The sequence below is a fragment of the Sardina pilchardus genome, chromosome 13 (assembly GCF_963854185.1).
Source record: "Sardina pilchardus chromosome 13, fSarPil1.1, whole genome shotgun sequence".
NCBI lineage: Eukaryota > Metazoa > Chordata > Actinopteri > Clupeiformes > Clupeidae > Sardina > Sardina pilchardus.
In genome coordinates, this window is record NC_085006.1 from 13,781,262 (window position 1) to 13,798,790 (window position 17,529).

The 17,529-nt window shown below is 42.3% G+C and overlaps 3 protein-coding genes across 7 annotated transcripts in view; 1 reads left to right on the forward strand and 2 right to left on the reverse strand.

The window, feature by feature from the left end:
• sik3 (SIK family kinase 3) overlaps window positions 1–4,932 on the reverse strand; it is a 38,858-nt gene extending 33,926 nt beyond the window's left edge. For both annotated transcript variants that reach the window (XM_062553341.1, XM_062553340.1), the window contains exon 1: window positions 4,636–4,932. In XM_062553341.1, coding sequence (XP_062409325.1) covers window positions 4,636–4,923 — 288 coding nt within the window. In that variant the 5' untranslated portion in view covers window positions 4,924–4,932. The remainder of the gene's footprint in view (window positions 1–4,635) is intronic.
• A 1,593-nt stretch (window positions 4,933–6,525) lies between these two features.
• LOC134099640 (uncharacterized) lies at window positions 6,526–10,801 on the forward strand. 2 transcript variants are annotated; one of them, XM_062552583.1, is made up of 5 exons: window positions 6,526–6,629; window positions 6,837–7,392; window positions 7,616–7,785; window positions 8,112–8,397; window positions 8,613–10,801. In XM_062552583.1, the coding sequence occupies exons 2-5, from the start codon at window positions 6,843–6,845 to the stop codon at window positions 9,821–9,823; spliced, it is 2,217 nt and encodes a 738-aa protein (XP_062408567.1). In that variant the 5' UTR covers window positions 6,526–6,629; window positions 6,837–6,842; the 3' UTR covers window positions 9,824–10,801. The 2 variants fall into 2 exon arrangements, with proteins under 2 accessions (XP_062408567.1, XP_062408568.1); XM_062552584.1 differs by having other exon boundaries at window positions 6,530–6,629; window positions 6,824–7,392.
• On the reverse strand, window positions 10,792–17,398 carry dcun1d5 (DCN1, defective in cullin neddylation 1, domain containing 5 (S. cerevisiae)). 3 transcript variants are annotated; one of them, XM_062552586.1, is made up of 11 exons: window positions 17,288–17,398; window positions 15,476–15,532; window positions 15,253–15,295; window positions 15,052–15,160; window positions 14,725–14,816; window positions 14,440–14,510; window positions 13,762–13,853; window positions 13,544–13,652; window positions 12,064–12,168; window positions 11,791–11,893; window positions 10,792–11,273 (listed from the first exon to the last, which is right to left on the reverse strand). In XM_062552586.1, exons 4-11 carry the CDS (start codon window positions 15,120–15,122, stop codon window positions 11,218–11,220), a joined length of 699 nt encoding a protein of 232 aa, XP_062408570.1. In that variant the 5' UTR covers window positions 15,123–15,160; window positions 15,253–15,295; window positions 15,476–15,532; window positions 17,288–17,398; the 3' UTR covers window positions 10,792–11,217. The 3 variants fall into 3 exon arrangements, with proteins under 3 accessions (XP_062408570.1, XP_062408569.1, XP_062408571.1); XM_062552585.1 differs by lacking the exon at window positions 17,288–17,398 and adding an exon at window positions 15,926–16,172; XM_062552587.1 differs by lacking the exon at window positions 17,288–17,398 and adding an exon at window positions 15,735–15,892.
• Window positions 17,399–17,529: the final 131 nt, after the last annotated feature.

A 17,529-nucleotide genomic window follows, 5' to 3' on the forward strand; every position in this document is an offset into this window, starting at 1 on the left:
ACAGATGACTGAAGTTATAAAATATGCACAAGCTCCAAAACAGATACCAGTACCCTTTGTCCTCAGGCCAAAATGTTAGAAATGAATAAATAAATGAAATACTGAAAAGTATGTGATGAGCAGTCGCCACTGGAATCTTCTCCATATGAGGACACAAACACGCGTACACACACACATACACACACACACACACACACACACACAGAGGAACTGTAACTAAGGGGTAATGAAATCAAGTCAAGCATTGAGACTACAACTTGCCAAATTACTTGAAGTAAATGAAATCTCGGCACGACACGCAGCTCTTCCCTGTTATCTAACTGCACTTGTCAAGGCTGCTCTTCCCAGACACAAATCAAGAGTTCAAGAGAGGAGCAAGAACGCACCACACACACACACACACACACACACACGCACGCACGCACACCCACATCAACACACAAACACACACTAGACATATACAAACACACATAATGAGAAAGAAAGAAAAAAGAAGAGAAGAAGACGACGATAAATATGGGAGGATGCCACATGTGGAGAGGAGTAATGATGTAAACCCCCAGGACAAGCTGGGGCTTGATTCGGGCGCCCTCACCGCTGCCTGCCCTGTCCTGACTGCCTCCCCGGGTGCCTGGCTGCTCTCTCTGGGCTCACGTCCTGCTCTCCCCATCCTCAGCCACCCCCTAAGGTGAACCTCTCCTCACCCGACTGCCAGCTGAACTCAACCCCGCGGCCCGGTTCCAACCAGTACGCCAGGGCGTGGTAAGGTCACCGAGGGGTTTAGTAACGCGTCTAAACACCACACCACACCACACCAACACCTCCCTCCTCCCTCCTCTCCACTGCTCTCCTCTCCTCTCCTCTCCTCTACCCCTGACAGTCACCTTCTCCTTGATTGTGGAAAAGGACCATAGGGCACTGATTAAGTATGACTAATGCCGGCTGGAAAGGTGTTGATGCGTGCATGCCTTGACTCTCTTTCGCACTCTATGTGTGTATGTGTGTGTGTCTATGTGTGTGTGTGTGTATGTGTGTGTGTGTGTGTGTGTGTGTGTGTGTGTGTGTATGTGCATTGCATTAGCAAATAGCCTAGGTGAGCCAATCCAGTTTAATTCCCAGGAAAAAAAAAAGACATTGGCTTTTACAGTCTGTGTGGCCTCACGTGACAGCCTCCTTCTGTCATAAAAGGACCACTTCTCTGTTTGTCACTAACACGCAGGGAGCAGCAGAGAGAGCTGCAATGACGCTGGGTGAAGCAAAGACAAACGCCACAAATACCTTCAGGCACCCTTGTGAGGATTTGATGCCGACCTCGCACTTTTCACCTTTCACTTTTTTTTTTATTATTATCATTTATTTTCCAGATCGAAGAGAAACACGACTGTGAGAAACATGAATGTGAGGAACACTTGAGTCTAGGGAGAAATAATAAATAAAAAAAAAACAATAGTGCCGATCAAGGTCCTCCTCATCGGTATCGACACCAGTAACAACGCCTTCCTCTGTTGAGGCGGTTTACGAGGAGCAGTCCTATGCCTACATCACCCTACTCAGCCAGCACGAGCATGAAATGACTCTTCAATTGCACAAGGCGTCCTTGGTAGGACTTTGGATGCGCTTGAATGGATGAGGAACCATCAGCCTTTTATTCACACAAGTGCTGCTATGGGATTGGCTTGTGTGCAAAACTACAGGGTATAGGTCACACTCCTTATTGCTTAACATTATCACTGTAAGTTTGTGTGTGTGTGTGTCTGTGTGTGTCTGTGTGTCTCTGGGCTAATATAGCGAATATAAAATTATATGACACCCCAAGAGTGATAATGGTCTTATGTCTGGTTTGAGCAAGTCTAGAGCAGGAATATGAATGAATATGTAGCTTTGCCCAGTTGTATCCAGCAAATATATCTTCAGTAGAAATCTGTCTGTAACTGAACCTTGGTTATAAGATTATAGTGCCATCATGTCATCACTGCTTTTTGTACCCTGAACAAATAACACCGCCGCATGAAATGCGTCAACTGAGTAGTTGACTGGACTACTAAGGCCTTTAAATAATGTTTTGGTGAAACCCTCCAAACGGTGTGCTTGCAGTGACCGTAACATCAATCACAGTCTTCTCCCAAAAGCACAGGAGGAAGGGTGGTAGTTGGTGACACCGTCTCCAGTAGACTCCAATTGTGCATACAAAAAGGGCCTATGAAGGCACTTAAATCAGCGAATGAGCAAACCATCAAAACAAAACACCAAGATGTTATCCCTCTCTCTAGCTATCTATCTGTATATTTATATATTTCGGGTTTATTTCCAATGAGCACCACATATCAAGCTGTTGTTGCTTGCATGGTCTCCATAGCATAGTAATTGCTTAGCTGGCTATGCTATGAGAGTATGAGGAATGGTGGCAAGGTGATGTAACAGAGGGTTTCCATTGCAGTGAATAGGCTAAGTCTGATGCCCTCTTTGCCAATGACCTCCAGTTAAATGATCACCTTCCCATCGTACCTACTACCTCTACAGTAGCCCACGGATTCAACGGTCCACTGTCCACTTAGGCAGACAAATGGCAAGTCCACAACATCGCTGACTAAAAACAACACACAACTATCAAGGCTAAAATACTAATATCTCCTCTCAGGGAGCCACATATCTGTCCTTCCTTGTTTGCTTGTTCAAAGTCTTTTAAAGGGAAAAAATATTGAGCTCATAATAAATTCAACTACCTAAAAAAATGAAAGTAGTGCTGTAATCTATATTCCTTCACAAACAAATAGTTAAATACTGTTTCACTATATTTTATGTCTAGACTTCAGACTCCCATCTATTCAATAAGCAATGAATGTGATTGTGCCTTTGTCTTAATACTTTTACTTTCCGCCGCCTGCTTACGTTTGTACACCTGGCTGGTATGATCTCTCTCTCTCTCTCTTTCCCTCTCTCTCTCTCTCTCTCTCTCTCTCTCTCTCTCTAGTGTCACAGCAGTGTCAGGTGATGGAGGAGCCATGCAGATGTTTGCTCAGGACATCACGTCCCTGCCTCTTTCCCAGCCACGCAATCAAGCGCTTTCATAACACTAGCATGGCCATAACCACCACAGACGCTCCACATAAGGCGCTAATTGATGTGCTGTTCGCAAACACCTCTGACCAGGAAGCACCATCAATACATTGGTCACATGTCAGACATCCCTTCATTGGGGCAAAGCATCCACCCAGACCCCCGCCCCCAAAAGACAAACACAAACAAAACAAAAACAAATGCAGAATCTAGAGGAGACCTTAACTACAGGTATACAATTGCCGTCTAATACCAGAGAGTTCCAAGGTCTTATGAGATAGAAGACCTGCCGGCTTAGTTAAACTGGCTTATGGTCTAAGAGTCCTCTCAACTGACCTCCAAGGAGCCACCAATCAATCATGGTAAGAAGCATACAGGCTTATACACTTGTGCTACATTGCTTCTGGGTCATGAAAAATAAGGTGACAGGCATAAGGCATCTTCTGCTATTTTGTTATTTTGTCATGTGGTCTGACTGTGTTAACGTCTCTGCAGAAGAGGAGAAACCAAAATATTGATAGAGACCTCAAGCTACTTACAGTGCACGAGTCCTCTGCCATCAGAGAGCATCTGCCTACAAGACGCCCACACTATGCAAAAATCACGCATACTAAAATGTGTAGACGTCAATACGCGAGGAGATGCTTACAAGCATTTTTTCTTGTCAAAGGTTACTGACGATATAGTCAAATGAGTGCAGGAGAGAATGCCACATTTACTTTGTAGCTAGATACGTTATATACACTAACAACACGACACCTCACGACCCCCACTCCCCTAAACGCACACACACACGCTCGCACGCATAAACACAGTAAAACAAGCCCCGTGCCAAATGGTAAAAGAAACGCTGACCAAAGCATTAACTCCATAAGATGAAAATGTATTATGGCTAAGACAATCAAATCAAACTGCATAGACCATTCTATACAATGTGTGTCATCTTGATACCAAGAACCACAACCAACCAGCTAGCTAGCTAGCAAGCTAAATGTCCTGTCCTCTGTATTAACGAAACCACTTCTTGCGGGATCTCAAGTCGAATCACTAAAACACTTTCGTTTTATTATCCATGATCTGTTAAAGGTAATTGTCTGTTTGCCATTAATATAGCGCCGATTAACAAACATTTCCTAGATATCTCTCAGAAATAACCATGGACCAAGATAAAAAATGAGCAAGCCGTGGCGTTAATACTGACGCTGGAACCGGACTCGTCTATGCTAGCTAGCCCTCTCTTCTCTTCTCACAGGCGCGATCCTTCTCTCAGCCCTTTCCTTTGCGCAGACATGTCACCTCATCTTTCACAATTGTTGTACCATTAAAACAGTTTGTAAAAACATAAGGTTTAGTGTTAGTCATCATACAATTTTCTGTAATTTCGTATTCCGCGTATACACCCCCGCACTACGCAAAGCGAGCAAGAGGGTTAGCCATAACCGCTCTGTAGAGCCCGAAGGCCCGATCTTCAGCCTGAGAAGAGACACCAGCTCGGCCCGACAATCAGACGTGGATGCCTACACAGCGATGACAACCTGGCTATGATCGTCCTCTTTAACGCTTTACATGTTGTCTTACCTTAGCTTTTGTGATGACATGTGTTGCTAGTTTAACGACAGCGAAATTCCCCTTGCCGATGGTCCGCTCGATTTCGTAGTAGCCCACTCGGGCTGGGGGGGGCCTGCTGCCTGAAGGGTGGCCAGGGTTGGTGATGCACCCCGTTGCTGGGGAGGGTCTACTGGGGTGGTTGACCCCGGGTGATGGCTGTGCTCGGTTCTGGGCGTTAATACCTGCGGCCGGTCGGCTAGGGTGCGTAATCCCGGCCGCAGCGGACCCAGCAGCACCTCCGCTTGACACGGCCGCCATCTTCTTGCCTCTCTGCGGGAACAACAAGCAGCCTTGCGCAGCGCGCACCGCGGGCACGCCCCCGCCATGCGTCATATTACGTAGACCAACCCTCCGCAGCGCCCTCCCTAGGATGTAACTATAGCAACTATCAGCGTAACAATGACTTCATCCCATCGAAAACGCATATTGTTGTCGCCTTGGCGACCGATCATCTCATCGTCACATCAGAGACGGTTGAAAAAGTATCTTTGGTCACATCATTAAAAGAACTGAAGACATTTTTTTTTTATTATAACTGTCCTTTCTCACATGTTCTTAAAACATGTATCAATATTTGTGTACAATAGAGGTGGCAAACCTGTGTACAGTGTCTGTATCAGTGGAGAAAAAAACACTGTGCATTGCCATGACAACAAAAGTGTCCCTGCTGCCTCCTCTCTTGCCCCTCACCCTAGGGAACGCGCCCTGCTGGCAGGAATGTGAGTGGCGTGCATGCGCCTCTCATGCACACGCTGCAAAACAGAAAGGAAATGTTCAGGACAGTGGTAGCGCCTGCAGGCAGCAGACTGACAAACAACTAGTAATCTGCAACTGAAATCATAATTCCAACAGAGATAATAAAGTTGGATATTTGATTTTCTACAAAAAATAATGTTTTCTTAGGCTACAACCTGAGACTTAATTAGTCAACAGCTTGACAGTAGCCTACAGTGTTGAATTTTGTCGTATGCTAGGCCTACTCTGCCAAGATAGACATAATGTACGCTTGGTTACGGTATTCAGCAAATATACCAGGCTATGCAAGCAATGCTTGCCTGTATTGGGCCTATTCAGTCGGTGTGTAGTCAATTCCGTTATGACCTGTGACCTGTAGAGCTTCTTTTTTTTCCCCAATAGGCTAATGACAGTTGTTTGAGACCATGCTTAGCCTACAAAAAAACTACAATGTTTTTATTTTCAAATAACTGGCTCAGTTCAAACGGTTATTAAACAATCCGTAGGCCTACGGGAAAGAGCTGTTGAATATTTCAGCATTCTTATCTTCCCCTAGCCCCAGATCGGGGAACATTTGGAAACAACGAAATAGCCTATACTGTACATGGCTTGTAGTCATGTTGTATGACCAAAACTAACCAAAACAAATAAACAGCGACATCTACCGCTCATTAAATGACTAAACTATAATCGCAGCCAGGTGCTGCCAGGTCGTGGTGTTCAAGACTAGATTGCATCCTCCAGCTATCACCACCGCCACCACATGTGGTAGCCTACATCAAACAAGTGAACAGAATAGTGTAAATGTTGAAACAAATAACTTAAGCTGGAGTGTTTTAAGGTACCCAGAATTCATTAATTAATTTACCTTTCCTCATAGGAAAGGTTCTTTATGATGAAATGTCCGGGAAGTAAAAAATATGATTATATGATTATATTATATTATTATATTATTATTAATAAGTAAAAAAAAATATCTTATTGGATGAGTGTAAGTGTGCGTAATCAGAACTGTAGTGGCTGTTTGTTTCCTGGGGGGTTAATCTTTAAACTCTGAGAAGAGCATTAACAGACACGAGAACTGTCATACCCCTAGTCATGTGCACACTGTACTTTACACTATAGCAAAGGGGGAAACGGCAGTGGATGAGATGCAGGCATTTGCTGTGTTGCACCTTCTTGATATCTACTTCAATTTGTCAGGGGAAAATATTTAATGTAAACCACTGGTAAGTGAATAAAGTATTTCAATCATTTCACTATTGAAATTTCCATATTGGAATTGTACAACTATAACTGAAAAGGACATGTTTACCGATATTGATCAGTCACCCTGATCCATATCAAATCTATGTTTAGGCCTATAATTTTGTCCATTGTTGAGTATGATGGATTTGGTCATTCATTTTCAGACGTAATACAGTTTTGTTTCTTAGGATATAATGGAGATAACCTTTAAAGTGTTGAAGTTCATGTTGCTCTCTGGGCCTTGGTGGATGAGTGACCAAATTGCACTGGCCAGTCCATTCCCCCTCTGTGAATGGAACTTTCCACAAAAACCTGGTGAGAACGACAACACAGCAAACCACAGGCTGCGAGTAAACTGCTCAGGGCTGGGACTTGGGTCGGTGCCCTCAGCCCTACCCTCTCAGATGAAAGCGCTGGATCTGAGTTATAATAACATCACTGAAATCAAGTGGTTTGACTTCACGCACGACTCATGTCATGTCACCGAGCTCATTCTTAGTCACAATTCCCTTGGCAAGATTGATGGTGGGGCTTTGTCCAGCCTGCTTGGACTAAAAGAGCTGAATCTCAGCAGCAACACTCTTGCTGTTGTGACTGAGGACATGTTTCGAGGACTGAGGGACCTCAAAGTGCTTGATTTGAGACATAACCAGCTACACTGGATCCATAAAATGGCATTTATTGACCTGGCAAACTTGGAGGTCTTATGGCTTCAGAACAACAACCTTCGTACCGTTCCAGACGGTAAGACATGACTGGATTTGGCATTACAGTTTTCATATTACAGCTTTCTATGATCAAGTTGATCAACAGGGAATCATGATTGCACAGCTTAAACCCTGCTGTTGAGTAAATGATCGATGTTTTGTACTCTTACAAGCGTGAGTTGAAGTAATGATTTACACAATATGAATATTTTCATCTCTCAACTACATTCAAATAATAAAACAAATTATTATAATTTCAGCTGTTAACGTACTAACTGGGCTAAACACATTGTCATTGGGAACAAATCAGCTTTCTCAGCTGCAGACTGGAGATCTCAATCGCTGCACAGAACTAAAGATACTGCAACTGGAGGACAATCAGATATCCATTTTGGCAGCTGGAACATTTCAAAACCATGAAAACCTGAGGGTAATGAGAATTGAGAACTGGCCGATTAAGTAATGGGAATTGATCTTTGACTAATGAATTGTTTTTTTAAAAAAAAGGTTACTCAAATTGTTAACATAATGATAGGGGTTGTTATATGGAAACACAACTGCTGACCACAAGTAGGGGAACATTGGCATTGTCTGTGGCAGACACAAGCAATTAATGACTCCAGTTAAAATGATGTAGACTATGTCTGTATTTTTACCACCACAAGATTGACATCCAGTAAGAACTACGGTAGATCCTGAGAATATACAGCAGGATAAACAACCCATAACACAAACATATATCCTGTTCCCTAATAGACTGTTGATTTAAGTTCTAACCGACTGGAGGAGTTTCCTGACACCATGGTTACGCTTCTCTGGGAGCGGGGAGTCAACCTGCATCTCCATGGCAACTCCCTGAGGTGCGGCTGTGGATCAGGGCAGACAGGTGAAGGTCCTGCGTGGCTGACTGACACCGTGCTGTGTCAGGGGATCGGACCCCTGCAGAGGGAGAGAGCACCTCTGAGGGTCCATACAACGGTCACCCTTACTGGGGTTCCAGGTCAATCTCTGATGATGCCATGCGAGGACAATCATCATGGAGGTAAGATACAAGTCGACCACTAGAGGGCCTTGTCAAATATTTTCACATTGCTATCTTGAATCTTTTACATATCCCGAACTTGCATACAGCAGAAATAGTCTTGATGGCAGCAGCTCATAGTCATTAGTCTAAAATCTGCACTGTATGAATCTGCAATGAGAACATGTACATAATATTCTAATGAACAACTATACACCCCCTACTGTATCACACAGGAATAATTAAGTATTGGAAAACTCCTATTGGATGGCTGACGAGCCGAAACTCCTGCCACAGCTACAGTGACATGAAATGCCACTGCAATGGAAGTCTGACTATAGTGAACATTAGCTGTCACCTCAGTGGCCTTTATTACTGTTTCAAAGAGGACAGTCATGAGAGAGGCCTCTTCCCATACAGAGTTCTACCATTGGGTACCTGTCAGAATCCCATGCCTAAATCAAGGCTGCCTAGAGAACTGAAGGCTGAGTCACAAGACACAGTTTCTGACAGTCACTTTGTAGCTGCTGTGACATCATCTGTGTTGGTGACCTTTATTGGAGGGTTTGCCCTAGGTGCATTCAGCAGGTCCCATCTTATTACATGCCTGCAGAAAACAAAGTCACGTTTACGCTTTAAAAGAGGCGAGAGAAGCAGAACCTCAGAGGACAACACTGACCAAATCTCCATGGAAACAAGCCCTTCTGGATTCACCAGTTATGGGGATGGTGATGCCCCTAGCATAACACCCTCTCCCCCTACCAAGGCTCCACGGAGCTTCCGCTCAAAGCGGGAGCAGCCAGAGGACAGCACGCCCCCGAAGGACAGTGACAACGTGGATGTCTCCAACAGTGCAATTCCAGTCAGCACAGACCAGGAACCTCCAGAGACAGATCTCCAACTGGAACCTCCCGAGACTGATCTCCAACTGGAGGACCCAGAGACTGATCTCCGACAGGAACCTCCCGAGACTGATCTCCAACAGGAACTTCCCAAGACTGATCTCCAACGGGAACCTCCCGAGACTGATCTCCAACTGGAGGACCCAGAGACTGATCTCCGACAGGAACCTCCAGAGACTGACTCCAACAGTGCAACTCCAGCCAACGCAGACCAGGAACCCCGAGAGACTGACCTCCAGCCGAAGGCCCCAGTGCCACCAAGGCCGACGGCGAGACGAAGCAGAGTGATCAAGCTCTACAACTACAACGAAGACGGCGAACACTACAGTCACATCAGAGACCCAGAGGTGGACACGGCCAAAGGAGTTCCACAGCCAAAGCAAAGGATAAGGTCTCTGAGCCGCCTAAACGCCATCATGAGCTCTGTGGAGACACCAGCCCTCAGCACAAACACAGGCCCACACACGCAGTCAGACCAGGAGTCCGAACTGGGCCACTCAAGTGAGGAGGAGGAATCCATTAGTGGCAGGCAGCACATTGAATAGATGATGTGGCCAAAAGGCTTTTCCTGTATGCTCATGTGTTTCCGGTGGAGCATTAACTGTGTTTTAACGACATCTTCTATTTTAATTCTGCTCCTTACATCTTCACTCCGACACTGAATATCTTGTTTGCCCAATAATAACAATTTTAACACAGACTTAAATCCTTTTTTTATCATAACGTGCCGATTCCCTAATGCAACACCCAACCAGGTCCATGAAGACACTAATTACATTAGCAATGGCTGCAAGTTCAAACACACCTGGCTCCACCGGAAACAGACCAGTGCACAGAGAGCATTTTGTGTACAGTCTATTAGATATCCGAGAGTTCAATTTAACTCCATTCAACTCTAGCAGCTTTGTAATTTCAATAATGTGTTTTTTGGATATGGAGCAAAAATCAATCTTGTGTAAATTATTAGAATTATGGCTAACAAAATATAATTTAATAACATTGTAATAAATAACATTTGTTGTAGGATTACTTAAAATATTTCATTTAACAAAATATTTTATTTTAAATGTGTTAAGTTTCCACCATGTGTTAAAAAGTTGTTCATCATCAGCACAGCCAGAGATTTCACAGGAAGTGGCATTTGTTTTGCGTTCATGTTTACATTAATTAGCACACTTCTGTACAAAAAAAGTATATTTTAACCAAGGACCAAACTAAACACACTAGAGGTAGCTCAGACCTACCCTAAGTATTCCCAGAGAAATTACATGCAGGGTTTCGTTTTTGTTTGTTTTCGAAGCCTACGCTGCCTCCAGATACCGTATTTTTTACAGCGTAATCATGCAATGTGCAGCTAGTGGTTATGAGGACTTGATTGCTGAATGTGACAAAAAAAATGCTATGGGTTAGAAATCACGTAAAACCCCTGACTGTGCCTTTGAAACTGTAGTGTAATATCGTAATTACAAGATTTGTGCACACATTTTGTCCCACAATGTCAATAAAGAAAGACTTTGATACAATTTACTTCTTTATTTTCCTTTGAAAACACTATAAACAATGTAAGACTCAAAAAAGGAAAAAAAAAATCAAAAACAAAATATTACAGAAACAAAGAAATTCCCCAGCAGATCTTACAACACTGGCTATGTAACCATTGCAACAATATGCAAGACATACGAAAAATAGCTGTTAGTCCTTCTTCCTGTATTGAACTTTTTTTTTTTTTATTGAACACTGAAGAAGTCTCTTAAGAGCATATTTCCCTCTCACCTTCCACTGAGACAGAGAAGAGGTGACCCGTGGGGGGTGCGTGCTGTGTGTTTTTACTTAAGTTACTTATTCGTTTTTTGTTTGTTTGTTTTTTTTGTTTTTCGGAAGAGAGGGAGAACACCCTCCTGTGTGCTTCTTCTCCTCGCTTGGCACGCTCCCGCCTCTGCTATAATGCCGACCGAGCCTTCTGCCATTCCACAAACTCATCCAACAGCACAGGCCCTAGGGCGAGGTCACAGCAATAACGGAGTTAAAGACCAATCCACAATCCAGAACATCATATGGAAGGCTCATTTCACAAAAGACATTTAGGACAGCTACAATAGTCTTTTGTTTATCGTTTTTTAAGTTGTGTATTTGTTATTTTTGAATACTTTTGACCACGTTATGGTTATTGTTACGGTTATTGTTATGGTTACAGTCTCTCCAACTAATTACTATTTCATGCAATTATTTTGGCAAAGAATTAAATCACAAAAACAAATGTAGGATGGATTTTTCTTGACAGGCCTAATGACAATCTACCAATGCCTTATCTAGCCGTCATGAAGTTGTTCCTGTTGTCTACATCACCACTAATCACTTAAGGGGATTATGAAAAAATCTATTTGTACTTAAAAGTGAGTGATGAATAATCAATATGAAAACTTGAAATAAATCCTTTTAGTGTCAGTGATCAAGGGACTGACACAGAGAGAACAGACTGATGAAATGACAATGAGAAGTATCAGATACTTACAGGCCCCGTCCTCATCATAGTTACTGAGGTCTGCGTTGACAGTGCGACTGAACTCTAGGACATTGTACCACTGGTCTTTGTTCATGACTTTATACTTAGACTGCTGTGGAGCACAAGAAAAAACACAATCATTTTCATGTAGAGCACAAGAAAAGACTAAATGAAAACACCCTAACCACAGGCATACACAGATTGTCCGTACAGATTGTAGAATGTTTCAAAAAGCCGTTCACTATGGATGTTGTGGGCCTCTTGGTGGTGAATACCACATACCTCCAAGAACTGATGAAAGACCGGGAATAAGGGCCACGTCCTTCCTAAGAGTAAAGCTAGCATTGATTTTGCCGTGTCCATGTCCAGGCTCCTCTGGTCTTTGTCCTGCAGAATGGAAGCAGAGATGAAGACAAACGTAAAATCTGAGAATACATCTATAGTACACGTATATTGGCATTCTAAACCATGCAGCAACACACAAGGTTCCCCAACACACGATGAAGTCTTTTCTGTTGCTGTGAGTAATTCTATACCAGACAAAGGGAGGAAACAGATTTCTCTATGACGCTTTGATGTGAGCGCAGTACAGTATCATGACTAGGTTCACACGGTCAGTACAACCAATTTTACGACCTGTGTGTCTAGGTGGCAATCCTCAATGGTTGCCAACGTGATGAGCAAAAGCAAGCTAATGTTGACATTATACAAATAAATATTAAGGAAAATTCAATTAATAAGCCTATGGTAATGTGGCCCAACCCCGAATGCCTAGTATCTCCGTTCATTTTCCGTTCACTGGGATGCTAGTGTGGCATCTGACAATACACTAATGTTTCCCTCCGCCACCAGGGTGCCTGGCCAATGCGATGAGATGGAGTGACACTGGATTCTAAATGAAAAGTGGCTGTGGTATACAATAGTAGCAACGTCTGCAAATATCAAAAAAGTAGGAAGAATATGTACATTTACGTTCAACAAAGATAGGCCTAAGAACATTGTTTCCTGGCTTCCGATGCGGTTTATTATCAGTTTTTAAAGTAGGAAGAAACGTTAGGAATTCCTGATCAATGTGATTGCATTAACTTTGAAATCTACCCAAACCAAAGTCTAATCCAGTTACGATGCTAGGGTTGGAAATATTTCCTAATCGTAAGAGGCCAGACTCTCTTCATGGATCTTGATTGCTGGACGTCGGCAAGTACTGTCCATAAACTTTGAATTTAAACTATTTCTTCATAATTAATGAGTTGAAAACGCGTCGTTTTGTCATGTTGCACAGAACTTTTCATGACATTTTGAGTCTGGTAAGAGGCAAAAGGGCACGTTTAGATGATGCCCCCAGACCTAGCATTGTAGCTCACTGGGAGCACAAGCAATTAGCCGCAGCTACTCCAGTTCAGTAGCACTGATTTTGTCATTTTTCCCCCCTATTGACAGTACTCTGCAACATCTAGCTGTCAAGATCCATGTAAAAATTGGCCAGATTTCTCCTTTAGGGTCACAGATGGAGAAAGAAAAACAAACAAAAAAACACTTGAAATCTCATCAGAGCAATCACACCATATTTCCAAATAGTGGTATTTGAATAGAATACACTAAGGTAGGTTTTTTTTTTTGCTGTTCACACACTTGCTATTGGATTCCAACTGGACATGCACAGAAATCAGTTTGAAATCTGACAGTCTGAACACACCAAAACTCAGTAAGTCACTTCACATGCACAGCGAATAGTGAATAATAACCACTGATGAGTCCTCACCCTCGCAAAATCAAAAGCATATCTGTAGATGTGCCTGAACACTGAACTGTCGTTAAGCTGAGACCTCATGTAGTCCAGCTTGCCTTGTAACCTCTCTGTGCAGTCACACCTGTGATGAAGAGGAAACAGACAGCGGGGAGTTATAAGAATTACATGCACTGAGAATTACATGCACACTGACTTTTACCCCAATAGAAAGAACACAGACGGGCACTTACTGCAGTGAGGTCATCCCCTTCAGCCACTCCTCTTTAGTGAAGAAACCCATATTTTCAGCCTCTAGCTTCCAAGCCAGCACCAACATTACAATCTGCAAGACGACGATGACGAGTTATGCACACAAATGTTACAATAAGGTGAGAATTTGGTTGAAATACACCACACATATGACCAATATTACTTTTTTCCCATTCATTTGTTCTGTTGACTATTATATAGCACATTTTTGGCAAGAGCTGAGGGTGCCATGACTAATGCTAAAGCAGCATTTACACCAAGAATGATAACCGCGTTCACACTGGCAAACGATAAGAAAATTCTCTCCTCGTGTTAATGAATGTCATGGCTAGAATATTATGGGTTCTGATTGGCTGTTAGCTTTTTATCGTTCTCAAAATCGCTCTGAAAGTGATCAACAACAATATCGTTCTTTATGTCGTTATCGTTATAGTTTATGTGTGAACATTGTCATGTCATTCATATTAACAAGAGAGATATTTGTTTATAGTTATCGTTCTTGATGTGAACGGCCCTTAACAGGCAATAACATCATCATCAATATTGTTATTATTATTAGCTACTACTAATATGCTACTAGTATGAGTAATGTCTGACAGTGTGTCCAGAACAGACTTGGATAATTTCTTTCCAATATAGAAAAATAACATGGGGCTCACATTCTCTGGCTCGACACCAATATCTTCACAAAACTTCTCCATTCCCTCTGGTCCCACCACTTCATCAGAACCTAAGAAAGGAATTGATTACAAAACATGGATGAAGTGCTGTCAAGTTCTAAAGATTACAGAGACAGACAGATTAACGAGGGGTTAGGTCTCATAACACCAAAATGTAAGCCTCGTCTAAAACCGTTATAATTTTGTAAGACTTTTCAGATACACGTCCTAAATTGATACTTCACTCCTTATTTCACTTCTGGGTGTTGTGGGGCTGCAAATTACCTGTATATTCATAAAACCAGGCGAGGCACTTCTTATTAGAGAACTGATCCTCTGCGTTTATCAGTCTACTTGACGTTTGAGTTCTGCAGTAACTGAGGATAAATTGGGGGAAAGCAAAGTAATCATTTAAAGACAATCAGTGTCTGAGCCAGGAATATTGTTTCATCCTAGATTCTCACCTGTGTCAAACACCATAACATTTCAATGCCCAATCACACAATATGCGCAAACTTTGCAGAACAAAGCTATACCAATGAAGTGGGACCACTACTGTGGGTGGCATTTCTCATCAATAAAAAAATATAACAACAGCATTGAAAAATGTACCTGGTTATTTTACACTTTCTAAGACCTGAGTCATCTGAGCCAGAGGACTTTCTCTTCTTTTTCACAGGCATGATGGAGTCACCAAAAGGCTTGGCTATTTGTGCTGGATCTAGAAAATGTCAGAACATGAAGGTTCGGATTACCATCAAGCTCCGCAATCGTCTCCAAGCAATGCACAAAAATAGTCCTAGTTAACCTTACCAATGTATCTACGGTCTCCGTACCCATTCAAGTCTACCAGGTTCTACGGGTGAAAAGAAGAGGACGTTAACTAAATACATGGGAATGCATAGGTTGTATTGAAAGAAAAGGCACAGCAAACATACATGATGAATGTAACGATATCGCCCAAAGTACCCTGACAGCTGCAGCAGTCTTTTGTCTGCTGCTAACATTGACATGAAATACAGAACGATTCACTTACGAGTCGGTCCAGTGTTTGAGATACCTTCTTAATATCAGCCAGTCCGAATAGTTTTTCCTGAAACACAGCGTCAGACACAATTACATTGATTGTGCAACATGGGAATCGCAGTAATGCGCCAAAATAGGCGTTTCCTAATGTACAAGATTTTTCCATTCAAATAGTAAAACAATTTCTACATGCGACAGTATAGAGGCGGTGCATAAAACCGTTTTGCGACCGCACATTTGACAGCTGAGACAGCTGTCAATTAACGTACCGGTAACCAGATGATATCCTCAAATCCTACGATGAAAGACAGCTAGTACATGAAATGTTATGACTGGCTAGAGCACGAAGGACAATCGGCTAACATTAATGTCTAGAAGTACAACGTGCCAGAATTATGTCAGCGGCCACTTATCTAGACGTCAAACACACATGTAGTCTGCAACCAAACGAAATATGCACCATGGTTTGAAGCGGTCCTGCAGAATCACAGATGCCTGTCCTTGCCGTGAAGTAGCATTACAGACAACTGCGTCACTAAATGCACGGATGCTAAGCGGGCGAGGTGACGCTAGCTTCCTCACCTGCTAGCAAGGCATGAAACTGTAAACTATCAGCGGGATACAGATCCTGTCTAACTGTTGGCTTTACATTTTTCAGTATTTTATTATCACCAAGAATACGTTTTGAGTTCACAGTGAAAGAAAACAGGATGCACTATCAATATATTTGGCAGAGAACAACAACACAGATGCACTCTTTACTTAACATTACCGAGTACTATATAAACAATCGCCAATATACCTTTGTGTACTGGTTAGCCTGTCCTTGCCTCATCATAGAAAGATAGCTAGCAATAGAGCTATTGGCTTATTTTCAGTAGGTTATAACGTTAAGAGACGTTCGTTAACTTGTATAAACTAATGCATGTCCTACAAAAACTGAAATTCATGCTCGCTAATGTGGCTAAATTAAGTCACAGCAATTGAGATCATGTGCTTGGAACACTTAAATTTCACTTATGCCGTTAACATACTATTGAGTTCACTGCTGACGTACACTTGCAAGATTGGGCACACATTAAAAGTCAAATTATGGCTATGCAATAACTTAATAACAAGCAACTGTCCGCTCAGAGCCTTGTACGCATTATCTCAGCTGAATCCTTCCCTAATCACGATAGACAATCTGACAAATTATAACTTCCAGGCCTTTCATGGCCAAATTCTGCAGAGTAACGTTACATTTAACAACCGACTTTAGTTGTAGTGTTACCAATATGTGACCTGTTTGATTAAACTGCAGAGTTAACATTGCCAAGCCACAGCTAACAAGTGAAAGCTAAATGTCGATCATAAAACTGAAGGCCTAAATCTGACCGAGAGAATATTAGGTTACGTGCTAGCTAAGCTAACGGTAACTGATAACTGTTCACGTACGTTTTCAGTCACCACTAACGCTGGCTAACATTATCTTTGCAAACAAATTTGGCATAAAGAACCTTGGACTATCGCTGAATAGCTCAATGGTTGTTACTAAGATATCTAATGAAACAACCTAAACATACTAGCACTCAAATTATATAAAGTTATGTTAGTAGATTAACACCTTGCCCTAGTCAACATATTCAAATCGCTTAAATCAAATAACGTTAGGTATTCTGGTTGCGCTAGCTAGCTTTCTCTGCTAGCTAGCGTTACCTAACCGGCTGACATGCAATTATTCTCTCAAGCTAGTTACTTTGTTTGTGAATCAAGTATGATTTTACCACAGTTAAGTTATAGATGGGCAGTGTGTTGATAAAAGGAAGAGGTATTTTCAAACCTTGAATTTCGTTATGAAAATGTCCTTTTATAAGTATCCACAGAAGTCAGTTCATGGCGAACGCTTCACTTAAACTGATGTGAAAATAGACAAGCTTGCTAACAACAATGTAAGAAATCGTCTGAGTAATGTATTTCCTGTGTCATATCCGGAGACGTCACAAGCACGCGACACGCACGTTTCACCATAAAATCATGAAATGTAAATAGTAAATAGGTGATTACATACCCACTAACTATTTT